The sequence below is a fragment of the Cervus canadensis genome, chromosome 6 (assembly GCF_019320065.1).
Source record: "Cervus canadensis isolate Bull #8, Minnesota chromosome 6, ASM1932006v1, whole genome shotgun sequence".
Taxonomy (NCBI): domain Eukaryota; kingdom Metazoa; phylum Chordata; class Mammalia; order Artiodactyla; family Cervidae; genus Cervus; species Cervus canadensis.
Window position 1 is genome coordinate 13,524,245 of NC_057391.1, and position 20,982 is coordinate 13,545,226.

Below are 20,982 nucleotides of genomic sequence, written 5' to 3' on the forward strand. Positions count from 1 at the left end.
ATCTCCTCTTAGGACTTCTTAGTAATATATGTGAATAGATTTGCACCTCCTAGTTTTGAGCCACTCGAGCTGTTCACCTCATAGGGGATTGGCCTGCTAAACTCTTATTTCTGAGCATTCCAAATACCAACATGTAAAGCTTGGTATTCTTGAGATTTTTTATCCTTGCAACTGCCAGTTCATCTGAAAGATGAGTGAGAACATGAAATGTTTTCTCTACCATGTTTTCACTTCTTTGCATATATAATAAACATGCCATTTTAGTAAATCAGTATGTTCCCCTCGTTGGAGGAGTCCCTTTCATTCCCTTCCCGGTAACACCCAGAGACAAAGCATAAGGTTTAGTCGCTGTGGCTTTCCAGCTTCACATCAGAATCTGGAAAACACAAGCCAAAGCTGCTGAAAGCAGTGATCATTTTCCTTCTTTAAACAGGATAAATACAAAGCCGGTTTCTTTATATATTGAATATATGTAATAATTTTTACAGGGAAAAATAACTTTTTCTCTGATATTCAGCTTTAGGAAAACGTGTCACATAAAAATTTTTGTATTTGCCAAATAGACTTAACTGCGTTTGAAAAGGATAATATGCTCCGTGTTATTATCTTATGAGGCATACTTACAAATCATCTAGTGGTAAATTGTTAAATATGAATTTTTAGCCTATAATAGAAACAAAAATTGTTTCTCAGATATCTTGGGTAATTCCTTCATGGAGCTGAAAGACTGTAAGTCTCACCCTTGACTCAAAGAAATGTTATTGCATGTGGTTAAAATAGTTCTCATATAATCATATCATTAGCAGGAGTAAAGTAATGTTTCTTTGCATAACTTCCTGAAATTCTTATACTACTTGTGTAAGATTAAATGTTTAATAAGCATATTCAAATTTATACTTCCAAATGAATATTGGTTCCTTTGAAATAGTTTCCTGGGAAAGTTATGCAGTAATTTTAATGACGTTATTGTTGCTGCAAATGGTTTGTGGTCCCTTCTTTTGAAACTGTTTGCAGAGCAACTTAACCTATCTGGTAAAATTCATGGTAATTTAAATTCACTTATTTATGCATCTGACAGATACAGAATATGTACTCTCTGCTAGTTGTGCTAATTTATAGATTGATGAAAAATCAAAACAACATGACTCCTGTCTTTATTATGTTTATAATATAGTGATTTTATTTTTTGGGAACCACCAAAAGCTCCGTTTGGTAAAGGTGAAGGATATTAGTGAATACCATTTTAGTGAAAAATATTATGACTAAGGAGATTTTTTTTTTAACCCCATAAAGTAGTTTTCAAAATAGTATCAGAGAATTTCAAAAAAACAAAAAAACTATTTTGTTCTAAGATAGCTTCTTTGGAATATGTTGATTGCTTGTCATGGTACCTAATTTGAAGGTTAACATACATTCAGATAGATGTTAACATTGCCATTTTACTTTATTAATTTTTATGTGTATTTTGAACATTATACTCATCAGCTTCTGTTTGGTTAATATGAAAATTCTCAGATAAGGTCCTGGTTTGCCTTTGAGAAAACTGTTAAACAAGTGAGATACCTAGATATGATCGTCCTATCGATCTTTAGTTTTGTGTAGGTATTTAAGTTTACATAAAGTACAGATACTTAGCTGGTCCTTCACTACTTTCCTTCAGTTTTTGCATGTGTATGATTATACACTTGGGAATAAAATGAAAGTGTCTAGTTATGCTTCATCTGGAATTACAATTGTATCATAAATAAAATTGGACTGGAAAGCTAATTTTACCCTAGACATACAATTCATGTTGTAAATAGAGGGAAAAAAAGTCTCACAGTGAATGTCAGAGGAGGGGCCCAGTGCACTGTTCTGGTAGCTTCATTTGTTGTAATACAACATGTTTGTCTCCACAGGAGGATCTTTGGACGTATATAGAAAAATTCCAGAGCATGTCCTTGGAAGAATTGCAGTGGCGGTGAGTATATGGCTTCCACTCTATGACATTTGGATAATTTATTTGTGTTAGTCAGGCATTATTCTCCTTATAGCCTTAGGATTTTTTGTTTTTCTTTTTCCTCAATCCCTACTGACTGTCAGGGTCTTCTTAACTCTCTCATCGTTTTTGTCCTTTCTTCTTTTTGTAGACCAACCTGTAATAATGACATAGAAACATGACGGTTTTCAGGCTTATGGATTTTTTTTTTTTTTGGCCACACCATGCAGCTTGCAAGATTTTAGTTTCTGAACCAGGGATTGAACCTGGGCCCCATCAGTGAAAGGGCTGACTCCTTACCACTGGACCGCTCGGGAATTTCCTGCATATTCTGATTTGTGCTAATTCATGTGTTTGCAGGGATCTTACTGCTCTTATTAATCAGTAAAATTTCCACATCTTCAAAAAGAAAGCTGTTTCATTGACATTTTGTAGTTACAGGCATACAGTTAGAAAATACGTGTAAAGCCTAAATTATTAAAGTAAAACCATCTGCGAGGAAATACTACTTTAGTCTTAAAGATTTTTGTATACTTTTTATGGACTTGGTTTTTAATTTTTTCACCATCTGTATCTAGGAATTTATTCCTTTTGTAATTAAAAGAAGTTTTCCATTTTTCTGTATTCACTAATAAACTGATGAAGTATATCAACTAAATTAACATTATTATTTAAACTCCAGATTTCAAATTTGGAATAACATAGGCTAAACACTGTCTAAGAGAAGTCATGGGTGGTGTAATAGTAAACAGTTGCTAACCTAAAGGCACTCTGATAACTTAAGCAGTTTAATGCAGAACAAAGTGATTATACCATGTACCATTTAATTAAATGGCTGATTTTCGCATTCATTATACATCAAACTGACAACTCAAATCCTTTAATCCAACATGGACCCTTATTTAGTCTTAGTTCATTGTAATTCACAGCTTTCCTTTTTTCTTTCCAATTATTAGTGTGAACTGCCCAGGGTGATGAGAACTTTCTTTTCTGATGCTATTTCTGCTAAGTAGCTTCTAATCTACATGTTTAGGTAGATGAGTATGAAATTCGAGTACTTAAATCACCATTTTAGATGAAAATAAAAATGTTTCATTTCCTCTTTTAATCTCAGGGGGAATGAATGCTTTGTGGCTTTTGGCAGTTCTTGGCTCTAAAGTTTAATAACACGTATAATAAAGGGCAAAAAAAAAAAAAGAGGGATACCAATTGGAAAAGAAAAAAGTATATGAGTTCTCTATACTCAATTATCTATCAAACTTGGCTAAAATAGGAATCTGCCTTCTTCAGAAGAGAAGCTTGTTCTTCCTGGAGTTCATAAATCTTGCCTCCCTCTTGTGTAGGGCAGCCGCACAAGGCCATTGGTATTTTCAATTCTCCTGAAGTGGGAAGCCTGTGAAGTGAATGGAGTCAGAAAAAAAAAAATCCAGCTCCAATACAGGGCTTACCTATTGGGTAATCGAAAATATGACAGTGGTTTTAGTGAAAAGCATTTAAAATAAATGCCAGTTAACCTTCACGGTAACTATAGATTATTGTACATATTTTAAACATGTGCGAGATGAGGTACAGCAAAGTTAAATAGCTTGCCTAGAGTTCTGTAATTAATCAGTAATAATCAGAACCCAGGGCATTTTAACTCTGGGCCCCATATTCTTTCCCTCTGCTTTCCTAAGAGAATGAGAAAAAAAGAGGAGGAAACGAAAGGAAGAACAACATTTAAAATTAAGAGAGAGAAGTATAAATGAGAGAACATGAGAGTAACAACACACACTGCTTCAGATTCTTCTCATGTCTTAGAACCTCATCTTGGCATCTCTCCCTTCCCACAGTAACTTTATTTTCTGAATTCTAATAGTCTGGCATGTTGTACAGGTCCACAGATCCAAGGTTCATTACAGAATAGACCCCTGTCAGCCTTTATAATATGTCGTTCACATTTTCTGTTGATGGATGTATGGCAAGAGAGTATTTTCCCAGACAAAGAAGTCCATATAAACTGGTTGATTTCAGCCTTCCAACTTGCTCAGTGATTTTTTTTCACTTTGTTTGAATCTGGCCTTCCTATAAAAAAGAATGCTTTTCTGCCTCTCCCTGCCATCTAACACATTTTATTTTTCCTCTTATTCCTGAAGCAGTGACACTGTGTACTGTGAGTGCTAATGTTGATTGAAGTTGTCCCTGAAACGATGTGCTCTTGACATGTCAAGGAGTGAGTGATTGACAGCAGATATAAGTACTTCTAGTGTCAAGGCTTTGTCAAGCCATTGTTGTGAAACCTAGCTTACTGAATACCAATAATACCCTCTAGATTTTCAATGAACAGATTGCTAGCTCCCTGTACACTTATTTTTCTTCTAAAGGAAAATGTAGTCTATTTTGACAAAGTTGGAAGAATAGTATTTTCTTTTTGAATCTCCAATAAAACTTTTAATTTTAGCAAGTATCATAAAATCAGTATTTGTTTTTACTTTTTTTCTGCCCAGTAATCTGAATATGGTGGATTGACTTTGCCTTGTATGTTTCCTGATTGTTCATTTTCTGTGGGACTAATTTTTAGTGGTGAGCTATCTTTAATGGGAAAGCTTTATAATATTCAACTAAGCTTAGGTTGAGAAATTTAACCTTGTTTTCAGAACTCAGAGGGTGATTACTAAATAAGATGACCTTGTCCTTTGCTCAAGGAAGATATTGTTTTTATTGTTAATGTTATTTTTTATAAGCATTTAAGGAAATATTTTTGTCCTGTTTCTTCCTTCTGTGTTAATTATTGCTATTTTAATATTTTCTTTTTTTTATTATCTTGCTGTTCAGAGTACATGTGTTTTATAGTAATGCCTAATTACAATAGTAATTCTGAATTAGTCTGAATTCTGGAAGAAATCATTTACTATAAATATGTATTCTGTTCTCTTAAAATAGACAAATATATCATAGAATTGATTATAATGCATTAGCAAATTTTTCAGGAGTACATTCCACTCTGAGAATAATTAAATATGTTAACTTCTGCTCAGCATTAATTGATATAGATTTTATCTTCTACATTTTTTGTATTTAGAAATTGAGTTTTTCCCTTTATATTTCTATTTTTAATATTGCTGTTAATCTTTTTTGATCAACTAAAATCCTTGCATATTTAGCGCCAACCCTCTTTCCATCATTCTCAAGATATGTAAATTGCCAGTTACGTCTCATAATGGTAGTTTTTCTTATATTCCTAACTCACCTAAAAATGTCTATAGTGATGGACATTTAAAAATTCTTGCAGTGGATCCTCTATGACCCACCTCCCAGAATATTGGAAATAAAAGCAAAAATAAGCAAATGGGACCTATTGAAACTTAAAAGCTTTTGCACAACAAAGGAAACTATAAGCAAGGTGAAAAGACAGCCCTCAGATTGGGAGAAAATAACAGCAAACGAAGCAACAGACAAAGGATTAATCTCAAATATATACAAGCAACTCCTGCAGCTCAATTCCAGAAAAATAAATGACCCAGTCAAAAAATGGGCCAAAGAACTAAACAGACATTTCTCCAAAGAAGACATACAGATGGCTAACAAACACATGAAAAGATGCTCAACATCACTCATTATCAAAGAAATGCAAATCAAAACCACAATGAGGTACCATTACACGCCAGTCAGGATGGCTGCTATCCAAAAGTCTACAAGCAATAAATGCTGGAGAGGGTGTGGAGAAAAGGGAACCCTCTTAACACTGTTGGTGGGAATGCAAACTAGTACAGCCGCTATGGAGAACAGTGTGGAGATTTCTTAAAAAACTGGAAATAGAACTGCCATATGACCCAGCAATCCCACTTCTGGGCATACACACTGAGGAAACCAGATCTGAAAGAGACACGTGCACCCCAATGTTCATCGCAGCACTGTTTATAATAGCCAGGGCATGGAAGCAACCTAGATGCCCATCAGCAGATGAATGGATAAGGAAGCTATGGTACATATATACAATGGAATATTACTCAGCCGTTAGAAAGAATTCATTGGAATCAGTTCTAATGAGACGGATGAAACTGGAGCCCATTATACAGAGTGAAGTAAGCCAGAAAGATAAAGAACATTACAGCATACTAACACATATATATGGAATTTAGAAATGGTAACGATAACCCTATATGCAAAACAGAAAAAGAGACACAGATGTACAGAACAGAATTTTGGACTCTGTGGGAGAAGGCGAGGGTGGGATGTTTCGAGAGAACAGCATCGAAACATGTATATTATCTAGGGTGAAACAGGTCACCAGCCCAGGTTGGATGCATGAGACAGGTGCTCGTGCCTGGTGCACTGGGAAGACCCAGAGGGATCGGATAGAGAGGGAGGTGGGAGGGGGGATCGGGATGGGGAATACATGTAACTCCATGGCTGATTCATGTCAATGTATGGCAAAACCCACTACAATATTGTAAAGTAATTAGCCTCCAACTAATAAAAATAAATGGAAAAAAAATAATAAAAAAAATAAAAATTCTTGCAGTAAATTTTTAATAATAGTGGTGTGCCCTTTGTATCTGATACCTAGTTATGAATAGTCAGCCTTCAGATTGTTAAGTTCACACTCATGTGCATACAGGATCAGTGGGTATGAACAAAAACATATGTATGTCCTTTTATAATATGAAATTTCTATATAAAGACTTTTGAGACTTTTATTGATCAAATTTCCCACACAGAAGGTAGCACTGTCACCCATATACTTAAGGTCTCAGAAACATCTTTTCAGTATCTTACTCGACTAATTATTCTTAATTCAGGCTATTAAATTTTAAAAATCCAAACTCTAACTCAGATGTTTGTATTTTCTCTCTTTATTTCTTTTACATGCCCTTTTAATATTGTCTACGTGATTCCACACATATACTTGCACCAGCCAGTCAGAATGGCTTGTGAGGATCATCATCTTGATATAGTTTGTTGTTTCCTACCCTAATGTCATTTTAAATGTTTTAGGGGAAAGTTTTTATTTGGAATAATTTTAAACTTCCAGAAAACTAGTATTTGGAAATACTAAGAATTCCCAAAGATGCTTCACCCAGACCCCCCAGTTGTTAACAATTAACCACATTTGCAAATGTGGTATGTTTGTGAGTGTGTTTGTCGCTCAGTCGTGTCCAACTCAGTGCACCCCCATGGACTGTAGCCCACCAGACTTCTCTGCCCATGTGATTCTCCAGGCAAGAATACTGGAGTGGATTGCTATGCCCTCCTCCAGGGTATCTTCCCGACCCAGGGATCGAACCCAGGTCTCCTGCCTTGCAGGTGGACCTTTTACTGCCTGAGCCACAGCATGGGTTTCCCAGGTGGCTCATTGGGTAAAGTTTCTGCCTACGAGACAGGAGATGCAGGTGGACGCAAGTTCAATCCCCAGGTTGGAAAGAGCCGCTGGAGAGGAGCATGGCAGCCCACTGTAGTGTTCTCGCCTGGAGAATCCCTTGACAGAGAAGCCTGGCAGGCTACAGTCCATGCGGTCACAAAGAGTCGGACACGACTGAAGTGACTGAGCACGCACTAGGCCTGTGCACAATTACTGCACGCATGCACGCACGCACACACACGCACGCGTGCACACGCATGCATGCACGCACGTGCGCACACACAGACACTTAAAAATTTTTCTATTTTATTCTTTATTTTTATTTTTGGCTATGCTAGGTCTTTGTTGCTGTGCTCAGACTTTCTCTAGTTTCATCACGTGGGGGCCACTCTCTAGCTGTGGTGCACAGGCTTCTCATTGCGGAGGCTTTTCTTTTCGTGGAGCACAGGCTCTAAGGTGCATGGGCTTCAGTAGTTGTGACACATAGGCTCAGAAGCTTGGCGCACAGGCTTAGTTGTCTTGCAGCACGTGGGATCTTCTGAGACCAGGCATTGAATCTGTGTCCCCTGCATTGATAGGTGAATTTTTAACCACTGGACCACCAGGGAAGTCCCTATATAGATTATTTTCCTGAAACATTTGAGAATAAGTTGTAAGTATCATGACCTTTTACTCCTAAATACTCCAGGTGTATTTTCCTTAAGAACAAGTATATTCTCTTATGTCACTTCTATATACTGATCAAAATCAGAAAATTAGCACTGGTACATCGTTATTATCTAATCAACAGTCCTTATTCAGGTTTTGCCAGTTGTCTAATAATACCCTTTATAGACCAAAAGAAAAAGTTTTCTGGTCCAGCATCCACTCTAGGATTATACATTATAATAGTTGTCATGTCTCTTTAGTCTCTGTTAATCTAGAAGAGTGTCTCAGTGTTTCTTTGTCGTTCATGACCTCAATGTTTTTGAAAAACACTCTGCCCCAACACTCTGATCATATATTTTTACCTTGGCCTGAATGCTTTTTCCACTTTTCCTCACATTAGTGGAATCTGTTGCTCAGAGCCTGGCACTTCAATAAAGCCCTCTTGACTATTGTCAGGGGAAGCAGCCTTTACTCCATCCATTGCCTTCATTAGTTAAGTTTTTTAAAATGTCTTTTCTTGGTGGGAGGGAGATTCAAGAGGGAGGGGACATAGGTATACCTATGGCTGATTCATGTTGATGTTTGGCAGAAACCAACACAATACTGTAAAAGCAATTATCCTTCAATTAAAAGTAAATTTGAAAAGGAATGTCTCTCCTTGGTCATAAATGTCATGACTTAATTTGTTTTTTCATATGCGGAAGTATAGAAAAGAAGTGAGAATCTTTGTCCCTTTTTCCTGTCCCTGTCCTTGCCCCCCCGCCGCACACTACCACTGAGAACTTTGGTGTAACTGGACTTAGAAGTCACTTTATGTGCACACATACTCATTTCTTTCATACTGTATCCTCAGAACATGGTGAGCTTATTAAATGAAGGAACCTGTAGCTTGTACATTCAGTATCCCCACAGTGCCCAGCATAGAAGGTATTCAATAAATGCTTGTTGGTTAACAGACTTTTGAAGGAAGAAATTATGGTTGATATGATTGTGTGTTTAAATGTGGAAAATTCCTTATAAAAACCATCATTGACATGTTTTCTCTTTCTTAAATTTAGGTTGTTAAAGGCCTTACTTATTTGTGGAGTTTAAAGATTTTACATAGAGGTATGTACTGAGCTTACAAGCTCTGACTTATTTGGGGGTGGGGGTGGGGAGCTCTCTGGATACCTTGATTTTTAAAGTGAATTAGATGATCTCGTATGTAAGCCAGGTGATATATTTGATAGTCAATAAGATGGCTCATTCATAAATGTTATTTTTTAAAAATTTTATTCCTTAACAGCTCTGATATAGATTATATACTTGGTATTATATTTATGTGAATAATGTTTATGAAACACATAAAAGGTTATTTCACAGTATTTGGAAATGACAAGATCTTATTTTTCTTAACTCTAGTTAATGAAAAACCTTCACTTTCTAGCAGTTGCATCCCTTCCTTTTGTTAACATTTCAAATACCCTCATGCATCGTTTCTTAAGAGGCAGCTTCACAGACCTTGAAAGTGAAACTCTAAGGAATTGGTGAATACATCAGCAATTAGTCTCCTAAGTCTATTAACAGAATACATGAAAAGAATTACCAGGTAACTGTTGAATGTTGCAAAAGGAACCTCCTTTTGCACTTTTTAATATTCCCAAAATGTCTGAATTCATTTGGAGCAAATTATTAAGTGAGAAACAGACTATAAAAAAGCAACTTCAGTTGGCCTAATGTTAGTAACTACTGTTTAAGTTTACACATCTGTTCAGCCTAGCTTTATGCGCATTTGGAGAATGCAACAACATGCACATTAGATGTGATTAAGGGGAAGTTTTGTTTGTTTTTAAGGTATAAGCTGTGAAAGAGAAGACAACTGATGCCTTCAGTTGTAGCATCGCATCTGTCACTAAGGGTTTTTGTTGTGATTGTGGTGGTGGTTTTAATATCCTAGTGATTCCAAATTTTTGTTTAAATTCTCCTTCCTCTTTTGAAGAGGGTATGTAGATATTGACATGTAAAACTTTCAGTTCAATTCTTGAAGGTGTTTATGCTGATTAAATGGAGTCATAAATCAAGTTTTTCTTTAAAGCCAGTCCACTCTATTTCTGAGTATATAGTTGGTACAAAAGTTATATGTAGAGAGAGTGAACTAAGTGTGTCAGAATTATTCTTCCTGGGAATAAATAAACATGTAAATACATCTGGTGGGTGAGAAAAAGTGGAGCATTGTCTCCCCTGGGATTAAAAGAGAACAGTCTTTAATGTAATATGACTTATATTCCTCCCCTGTTCTCCTACTGCCCACACTTGCCAACCCATAAAGTGGTTATAACCATTTTAATAGGAGTTAACACAGTGGTCACTTCTTGTCATTTTATTGATTTTTATTAACATCTGCTATCCTTTTGACAAAGGAACTCAAGGAAGTCATCAGTGCTCTGCAGCAGAACCTTTGTTTAAAGGCCTTTGCCATGGAAATGCAAATGTTATTATTAAAGTGACCCTTAGGCTCATCCTGTACTCTGGGCATACAGCATAATTCTGCCTTATAGGGAATTCTCACTAACAATAACTTTCTACGAGGACTCTTAATAGCACTAAGAACTATAGTAGGTAGGGAAATGCTGTTCAGTTTTAGCTTCACTTTTTGTCTGGAGGAGTAGTGGCATTTTTCATTTGCAATGTTGTCTTGATAGACATTTCTAATGGATTTACGTCTGAATGTGAAAATAATGACTGAAGTGTTGGCTAGAGTCTTATACCACCACGCTGTAGTCTCTGTGAGCAAGTGTAGTTGACCGGAGCCTCTCAGGCAGAGAGGTCCTTCTCCCCAGCTCTGGATGCAGTGTGGGTTGAGAAGGGCTCTTTGAGCTGTGGTATATGAGGGCGTTAGTGGTTTGACTGATTAAGGTCATAGAGGTTTCAAAAGGAATCCTACGCCTGTGGTTCTCTTTTCAGTTTGTGCTGGCCAGTCCAGTTCCCACAGAGAGTAACCCCGATAAGATGCCACTGGTTATGGGTTAAGGTTATCGGTGAGAGGCTGAGTGGGGATTTTGGTAGTGGGCCAACTAACCCTCTCAAGGAATTTCCATTTTTAAAATTTACTTGTTTAACTGAAGTACAGTTGATTTACGACGTTGTGTTCAGGTATCCAGTGTGTTGTGTTCAATGTTCAGGTATACGATGTTGTATAGGATACAGCAAGATGATTCATTCATACACAGATTTTACACAAATATACACAGATTTGTACAAAGATATACAGATTCTTTTCCCACATAGGTTATTACAAAATATTGAGTATAGTTCCCTGTGCTATAGAGTAGTTCCTTGTTCGTTATCTATTTTATATATAGTAATGTGTATATGCTGCTACTGCTGCTGCTGCTAAGTCGTTTCAGTCGTGTCCGACTCTTTGCGACCCCATAGACAGCAGCCCACCAGGCTCTGCCGTCCCTGGGATTCTCTAGACAAGAACACTGGAGTGGGTTGCCATTTCCTTCTCCAATGCATGAAAGTGAAAAGTGAAAGGGAAGTTGCTCAGTCATGTCTGACTCTTCGCGACCCCATGGACTGCAGCCCACCAGGCTCCTCCATCCATGGGATTTTCCAGGCAAGAGTATGGGAGTGGGGTGCCGTTGCCTTCTCCGAATGTGTATATATTCAGTGTTAAATAAGTACCAGTAAGTGAATGTGACTCTGTGTCTCTCTCGATGCAAAGACTGATGAATTACAGTGCAGATGGACAGTTATTCCCCAGTAACTGTGGATACTCAGCTATAGAAACAGTGTTCTGTCGTAGTTTACCTTATTAAATATGTATGTTTAGCTTTTGAGTTTCCTTGTTATTTGTGGAAATTTTTACCTTCTGGATTTAAAAGTACATGTTTTTTATTGGAGAGTGGAAGAAGCCAAGTGTCCCTGGAGACTTTTGTAAAGCTTTGTAATGAGAAATTTACTCTAGATTGAGTAGTTGTTGACTTAATATTTTAGAGGTTTTGTCCATATTTAATAACTTGGATTTCATAAAAATAAGATTAAAGATGCCTTTATATTTACCAAAAGCTATTTAATTTTCTCCTTGATTAAAAAATTGTAGCTTTCTAGATCAGTTCAATCAGGCAATTAAAGATCAGAGCTTTTAAGTTCGGCTAAGGCAATTAAGTAGGTAATATACTTTTTTTATACACTTATGCTGTATAGGCTATTGCTGTACCTTCTTAAAAGCACATATCCTTGTTTTTGCTTTCTCGAAATGAATGGGGAGGGGAGTTCTAGCTGAATGTGTGTCATGTTGTCAAATCAAAGACAGTGGTCCTTCTCTGGCGGGGGTTGCGGGGGAGCCCGGGACAAGTGCTGTGAGAAGACAGAGCGAAATGAAGACAGTGAAAGACAGACACTAAGAAGTGAGCTAAGCCTCCTTTCCTTTGTCTTGTCTGAGTACCTGTGTTCTCCTCTGATAGTTGCTTTCTTCCCTACCAGCCGCTGTCCCTAAAAGCCAGGATCCTTATACTTAGGAACACAAATGTCGAAAGATTAAGAAATGGATATGTATTTAGTAAGAGGACAAACTGTTTCTCACATTTCAGTAGCTTCCTTGAAGTATAATGGTCCTGGATTTGTGACTGTTAAAAAAAAAATTATGTGTATATAAGTATGTAATATATTGTGGAATTTATATTATAAAAGATAGCTAATGGCTTCCAGACAAGAAAATTGAGCCTTTCCTACAGAGCAAAACCTCATGAGGACTGTAGAGCAGAATGAAGCCTGAGCAACAGCAGGGACAGGCCACCCATCCGTCCTGTGAGCCTTGTTGGTCTGGCAGGTCAGGTTATTTGTGTATTGTGTAAACTGGAAATTTTTTTAGGAATTGAAGTGTATAAGATCCCACCCACCCATAGGGGATCATCATATATTATATTCAGTCAGGTTTTACTGATGTTTATTTTGTTCTTTTCACAATCTAGTTAATGTGATATATATGAAAGTTTTTATAAACTATGAGATAGTGCAGGTATGTTTTAATTATATAAAAAACATTATTAGAATTAGCCACTTTATCCTGTTAATAAGCTTATCTCATTTCCAAATCAATCCAGGGAGAGAGTTTATTCTACTTTGTATTACTAGGTCAAAAATTATGAAAATCTTTTCTCCAAGAAAAGCATGTGATATCACATGAAGACATAATTATTAAAACTGTTTGAAACTTCCACCGAGATTAACTACTGTGGAAAAAATTGTCTTTATTAAAAAGCATTTGTGTGAGCCCTGTAAGCATAGCATGTACTGACTGAGTAAAAACAAAGAAAATGAACAGTGAGAAAGTCTGTTAGGCCAGATCCAACATCACAGCAAATATTGCAGCTTAACTTCAAAACATACATCGCCACTAATGAGGTGAGAGCCCTGCATATTAATAAACCTACAGCTCCAGTCACAGCCATCATTACCCACATCAAACATAAATACAAGATTAACACCTATGCCATTTCTTTGGAAGATGTGAGAATGCCCTGGCAGTAACTGCTTTCTCTTTCCCTGAGGATAAAAAATAGAAATGGAACGGTAATGAGAATAGAACTTGGATTAAGAAAATAAAATTGGCAGTCAGGCTGGGGCAGTCTTACACAGATGGAGGAGTTTATAGAAAGAAAAAAGCCTAGATAGTTGGTGTCCCAGGATATTTTTTGTATATACGATCCTGGTTAGTTTCATTAATTTTATCTAATAGGAGAGCTTTTTCATATTTTATATATATACATACATGTGTATATATATACACACACATATATATGTATATATATGTATGTATATAGTTGTATTACTCTGAAGGTGAATGCTGCCCAAACAGATTTATGTTTGGAGAAACTAAGTCTCATGGTTTCAATATACATGTTAGAAATTTTATTTTCTACCCCTCTTATTTTTTTTTTTTTTATAAATCTGGCCTCAATACTTATCTTCCAATTGGTGTTGTCATAGACACCAAAGCCAATTTTTTAAAATTATTTTTTAATTGAAGGATAATTGCTTTATAGAATTTTGTTGTTTTCTGTCAGACTTCAACATGAATCAGCCACAGGTGTACATACATCCCCTCCCTCTTGAACCACCCCCCCATCTCCCTCCCCATCCCACCCCTCTAGGTTGATGCAAAACCCGTTTGAGTTTTCTGAGACACACAGCAAATTCCCATTGGCTATCTATTTTACATGTGGTAATATATGTTTCCATGTTCCTTTCTCCATACATCTCACCCTCTCCTCCCCTTTCCCCATGTCCATAAGTCTGTTCTCTATATCTTGTTTCTCCAAAGCCAATGTTTTTAGTTTGTTCATTGAGCAACTTTTTATCTCAACTATGTTCTAGGCACTTGTCTGTGTAGTTGGAATATATTGATTTACATAAAACAAAATATTCTGACACTCATGGAACTTACATCTAGGTTGGGAAGCCATCCATAAATAATGAACATAATAAAAAATAATAAATACATAGTATGTTAGAGGGCAGTTATTAATATAAAGAAAAGAAAAAGTAGATCAAACTTAGCAGAAGCAAAGGACGGGTTGCAGTGTTCATCAGGTAGGTCTCACAGAGATGAGGCTGAAGCCAAGGTTTAAAGGAGGAGAGTTACTAGCCGGGAAGGTGTATGGGAGAACAGAGCAGAAGATACCAGCAGGATGTGCGTAATATGTGCATGGAACAGCAAGGAGGTCAGCATGTCTCACTGAGGACATGAGATGTTAGGCAGTGTCACAGTGACCAGGTGAGTTGTAGAGGCTCCGTCGTGAAGATGTGGAAAAGTGGTCAGATTCTGAATATATATGTAAATGTAGAGTTAGAATTTCCTGGAGGGTTACTTAGGGATTTTAAGAGGAAGAGAGGAGCTAAAGTTGCTTCAACTTTCAACAATAGCTCAATGTGATAAAAATGTTTCCTGCCGCATTTTTTTCCTGCTAAAAGAGAGACTTTCTTTAAAATTAAGGAAAAAACTGGTAATATCAAGTGCTGACAAAGAATACAGAGCAACTGGACTCTCATACATTGCTGGTGGGAATATGAAATGGTCCAGCCACTTTGGAAAGCAGTTTGATACTGTCCTCCAAAGTGATTTGGCAGTCCCACGCCACATGGCTTTATGTATAATAGCTTCAAACTGGAAATGACTTACGTGTCTTTCAGCTGGTGAATAATAGACTGTAGTACATCCCTACATGGAATGCTACTCAACAATAATAGGGAAGAAACTGCTGATTCATGCAGTGACACAGATGCATCCTGACTTCCTTATGCTAAGTGAAAGAAGCCCGACTCAAAGGGCTACCTATTGTGTCACTCCACTACATAACATTCTGGAAAAGGCTAAACTGTAAGGATGGAAACACATTGGTGGTGGCCCAAGGTCAGAGGAAGAGTTGACTGTAGAGCTGTGAGGGAGTTTGGAGAGATGTTGCAAATGTTCTGTATCTTGATTTTGGTGATGGTTATATGACTGTACACGTTTATTAGAACACTTAAACTTACACATCTAGAGAGGGTGGATTTTACTGTAAATTATATTGGACCAACCCAATATATCAAATCAAATCAGTAAATCAAACTTTTTTTAAAAAAGGAAGAGGAAAAAGGCACTCTCTTAGTTCTTGGCAGTACAGTGGAATTTCTACTTTAGAAAGAGGTTTCCCTGCCTAAAGAGACAGACCATTCTTTCAAGGGGTCTGGTTGATTCTGTCTTTATTACCATATCTTGTGATGCCTGAAAAGTCCTACCTAGGTTTGGTCTAGCAACTCACTAGCTTGGGGAAAAAAAAAAAAGAAAGAAACCCTCACGGTTTAAAGGACATTTGCAATGTCAGAAAGAAAGGGGGTGGCAAAAGAAAGGGAGCAGAGGGGGAAAGGAAGGAAAAGAGAAGAAAGTTGCTGTTGTCCTTGGTCAGCAATTTAGAGCATCTGGAAATTGGACAGATTTTTCTTTCCTTAGTTAACCCATTTTTCCCCTCAGATATTATTTAAGAACTGCAAATGTGCAGCACTGAATTGGCCTGACTCGGGCAATTTTAAAAGTTCAATTTCTAAGAGGGAATAGTAAATTCCCAATCCAGTCCTGCTGACCGACTGCCTCATTGTGTGACCCTGGAACAGCAGGTGACTCCTGCTCTCTAGGCGTCAGTCAGTTTCCTCATACATATGATGAAAGGGTGTCTGGATGATCATTCAGGTTCCGACAAGCACCAGGATTCTGGATTCTTTGCTTTGTGACAGAAGGCAATATGATATCTTAACAAGGTACAAAGCAAGTGAGGTATGGAGAAGAAAGAAAACAAATGAAAATCCCTGAGAGTAGATTTTTCTATGAAATTGTAATAATGGTAATAATAACAATCATGAATATTAATTAGGCACTTACTCTGTACCAGGCCCTGTTTTAAGTACTTAATGTGTACAAACTATTTTGTGTTCCTTCAAAATGGGGAACTCTAGGAAATAAATATTTTAGAACTAAAGAGGCTTAAATGCAAAAAAATAGTTAAGAATTAAAGCAGTGTGGCTTATCTAAGAATATGGTTGCTTTCTAAATCAAACTGATGAAATCAAATCAAAAGATAAACACTTCACGGGGAAAAAGTTTTTAAACTGTAAAGTATATGGAAAATAAAATATTATGAACAAAAAGTTACAGAGACGATATATAGGGTCACAACTTAGATGGAAAACAAAGGAATTCTTTTTTAAAAATCTTTTTATTTTGAAATAATTGTAGATCCACAGGAAGTTGCCACCAGAATGCCCTCAAGGGCACCCTTTTTAAGGAAGGAATGTGTAGGAGAATTGGAGGCTGATAACTCAGAAGAGTCTAGGCAGCTGAATGTTATGTATATTTGCTAATACCTGTTAAGTGAGATCAGTGTAAATTTTAAAACTTAGAGAGTGTTATAAGAACATTTGTTATATTTCAAGTTATGTTTTATTGTTTTATTATTTTATTAAATGAAAGAAAAGGAATGAACTGGTAGAAGTAAAACCTCTGAATTCCTTAGAAAATGAACTTTGATGTCAAGGTGGTAGTTTTAAAAGAATACTTTAGTGTATATAAAAGTTGCGAATTGTGATGGGAAAAAGTTAGGAATGATCATTTGCTGGATTCTTTAGGGAAAGGATTGTTGGAAGACATTACTATCAATAGGAAACTCACCTGGTTAAGTATTGTATGAAGAAATGTAGCATACACAGATTTTCATAACCTTTTTTGCAGAGTTTTACACAGTTGGTGCTTACCCATAGGTGAGTTTTATTTTTGCTATCTAGAGGACCAAACACAGGTTTTAAAAAGACTGGTTTGAGCAACCCGAGGCATTTTAAAAGAAACCGTCCCCAGTTGTTTTATGTTGTAGTATGTGATGATGAGAGGACTGGCATGCACGGGCTCCTTCCTTGGGCTTCGTGACTGCTTAATCAAATGTGTCTGGAAGGAGGCGTTTATGTTAAGCAAGTGCTCATGGTGGGAGCACAGTTGCATCTAGGCTCCTGTTCAAATCCTTTAAATATTATCCTTTAAATGTATACATTAATCATATGCCAGTGATGTAGTAGATAGTAACTTATGAGCATTTGTGGGTTTGGAGGGGGAAAAGAAGGTTTAGCCCATTAGCTGAGGTAAACAAACTAGTTCAGTGACTCTGGGTTGTTGGTTTTATATTGGATATACATAACCTGGCAAGTATCTCTTACTTGCCACACAAATGAGCGTCTCTAAAAATTAAGCCTCCTTACCCACTTTGGTCATTCATTCTCTTTCCCCCGGGTAATCACTAGAAATTTCTGTATTTCTGGTAATGATTTTCAAGACAGGAAACCCCATGTAACATTACTTAAAAGTGTTTTTTTAAAGATTGTATGTCTAGGGTATATAAAAAGCTATCAAAACTCAACAGTACCCCCCCAAACAATCCCAATAAAAAATAAACAAAATATTTGAAGAAACATTATACTGAAGAGGATATACAAATGGAAAAAAGCACAGGAGAGGATTTCAGCATCATTAGCTGTTAAGACAAAGCAAATTAAAGCCACAGCAAGGTATTACTACACACCTGCCAGAATGGCTAAATTTTTAAAAAATAACGATAACATCAAATGCTGGCAAGGATGCAGAGAAATTAGATCACTAATACATTGCTGATAGGAATGTATAATGATGCAGCCCTGCTGGAAAACAATTTAACATTTTTAAAAAATCTAAACATGCAACTACCACATGACCCAGCGCTTGCACTCCTGGGCACTTATCCCAGAGAAATGAAGACTTACGTTCACACAAAAAGCTGTACACAAATATTTACAGTAGCTTTGTTCATAACAGCCACAAACTGGAAACAGCCCTGACATCATTTATGAATGAATGGTTAAACAAGCTGTGCTCCCTTCACACCATGTACTACTAGTCAGCAGTAAAAAGGAGTGAGATTTGGATATACACAACCTGGATGAATCTCCAGAGAATTATGATGAGTAAAAACAAACCTAGTCCACAAAAGATGCTGTATGACTCCATTTTTATAAAATTCTTGAAATGAAAAAATTTCATAAATGGAGAGTAGGTTAGTGGTTTCCAGAGGCTAATGAGAGGATGCAGGGGTAAGAGGGAGGTGGTGTGGCTATAAAAGATGTGGTGATGGGCACATTCTCTGTCCTGACGGTATCAGTGTCAATATCCTATTTGTTATATTGTACTATAGATTTTCAAGATGTCACCATTGGGAGGAAATGGGTAAAGGGTATACAGAACGTCTGTATTCTTTTAACTGCGTGTGAGTCTACAATTATCTCAAATTAAAAAGCTTAATAATAAGAATGAATATGTGGTTGTTCTGTGATTGTCTGTGTTGGGGTGGTATGGTTAATCAGAGAGGACTGATATTGTGGACTTAGTTTTTCTTTCACCCATGCATCTGTGATGGCATTTGTCATAGGCAGAGCCATCGCTTTTAGGACATTTCTAAGAAGGTGAGGACCCAGGGAGATTGCCATGCAAACCGCTTTGCCTTCATTCTGAAAATGAGTTTCAGTGAAAGCCTTAGGGAAGAGAAGTCATGTTCAATGCAGGAAGGGATTACAAATAGTCTGAGAGGGTATTTAGTCCCCTGTAAATACCTACTCTAAGATCCTTTTGCCTGGCTGGGGATTGGGATTTAAAGTAGATTATGTTGTCATTGTGTGTTTCACTCATAGTTCTTTATGGCATCCAAATATATGCCCCTCACCGTAGTGGTGAGCTGCTGTCCCACAAGCCAACATGAGGCCCTCTGTGGTCTGTTGCATGTTTGAGTGACCAAGCCCTGATCACAGCTTTGTCTTTTAATCTATGAACTTTTAGGATTTCTTCAGAGGGGGAGAACAGCTGTATGCTAGGTAGTTCCTATTGGTAGAGGGTTGGAGGCCAGTTAGTTTGTAACACTGATTGTGTGCCAGTGTATATTTGTTAGGTGAATAAATTGAATCACAGTTTTCTGAGAATAATTTTTTTCTCCTGGAATTTTTTGTAGTGTAGCTTATTTGGAAGTCATCGTTTGTTCCTCTCTGTGTTACTAAAGCAAGATATTTATCTTCAGATAGAATATTCTGCCAAGAATGTTTAGCAGTTAAACCTCCATGGCTGTCCCTTTCTCCAAAGGCATGATTTAAGGTGATCAGCACCATGGAAATTAAATCCATTCTTTTGCTGTTGGGGAATTAAATTTCTTCTGCTTTGGATGCAGTAATTATTATTGTTAGTGATATTATTCTTTGAGTGCCTTATTTGTACTGTTATATTAGATCTTTTGTGTGTATCATTTTATTTAAGCTTCTTTATAACCTTGCAAGGAAGGGGTCATTGTCTTCCCATTATCAGATGAAGAAACTGAACCTTAAAAAGGATACATAACTGAATCAGGAGAAAAGTGATAACTGGTTGGTAGCTCTAGATTTAGGGTCAGATCAAGATTTAAGTTCTGCTTTAGCTTCTTAATATAACTCAACTATGTGACCTTGGGTCAGTTTTAACCTCTTTGAGATCATAGCACTCTGTCTGGCACATAATAGCTATGTTATAGTTCAAATTACTGCTTATCAAGACAAGCAGCAAGAGGTTAAGTGAGAGAATAGTTAGAACCTTCCTCAATCTTCTCTCCTATATCTACTTTATGTGACAAGTGGAAAAAATCTAAAATAAGCATATGATAAAGATCAACACAGCTATTCAAGGCCAAAACTGGGATAGTAACCTAGCCCACAAATTCAGATGATATTTATCTCATAAACATAATGTTCTTTGCTTGTGTTTAAGAGTTAGGATTATAAACTCTAGTTGTGTGGCTTTGAGCAAGTAATTTCACTAACTGGAGTCTCAATTTACTCACCTATAAAATGGGGTTAATAATAGACCTATCTCAAGGGTTATGATGAGAATTAAACAAGCTGCAGAATACATACGATGATAAATGCATTTAGCCCAGTGCTTGGCGTATAGCAAATGCCAGAGAAGTATAATCTGCCCTAATTTTTGTTATGCTTTAGAGTAATTTACCACAGTTGGTCTTCTGGACATGCTACTCCAAGTCAAGTCTATAATCAAAATGTATCTTATAATTTATTTATGTGGTATTCTGTTGCTTCCTTTCCTTCTTTGCAGAAAAGATTTTGTAATCATAGGAATCTTACTCATAAGATACATAGGAGTATCTTAGATTCGTGGGAAGTAGGTAGTTAAGAGCTAGGGGCAGAATATAGTTCCCTTCTGACTCCCAGGAACCTGTTCCTCCATACCTGGTATTTCCCATGCATCAACCAGAGAATGTTGCTGGGTAGGATCTAAGATCCACCTTGTTAGAAGGGAGCCTGTTTTACTTACTACTAAAAGGAAGGCAGCATTGAGAGGCCTAAGCCTTTTTGCCTCTGATATTAGTCTTATAGATGCCGTGTGTCTCCTGCCTTTATCATATATAAAGAGAGAAAACCAATGTTTGTTGCTTCCATTCAGAAG

General features: G+C 36.9%; 1 protein-coding gene across 6 annotated transcripts in view; it reads left to right on the forward strand.

Moving 5' to 3' along the window:
* The window catches only part of MAP2K5 (mitogen-activated protein kinase kinase 5), a 261,289-nt gene that overhangs the window by 107,441 nt on the left and 132,866 nt on the right, over window positions 1-20,982 (forward strand). For all 6 annotated transcript variants that reach the window (XM_043470889.1, XM_043470888.1, XM_043470885.1 and 3 more), the window contains 2 exons: window positions 1,899-1,960; window positions 9,026-9,074. In XM_043470889.1, coding sequence (XP_043326824.1) covers window positions 1,899-1,960; window positions 9,026-9,074 — 111 coding nt within the window. The remainder of the gene's footprint in view (window positions 1-1,898; window positions 1,961-9,025; window positions 9,075-20,982) is intronic.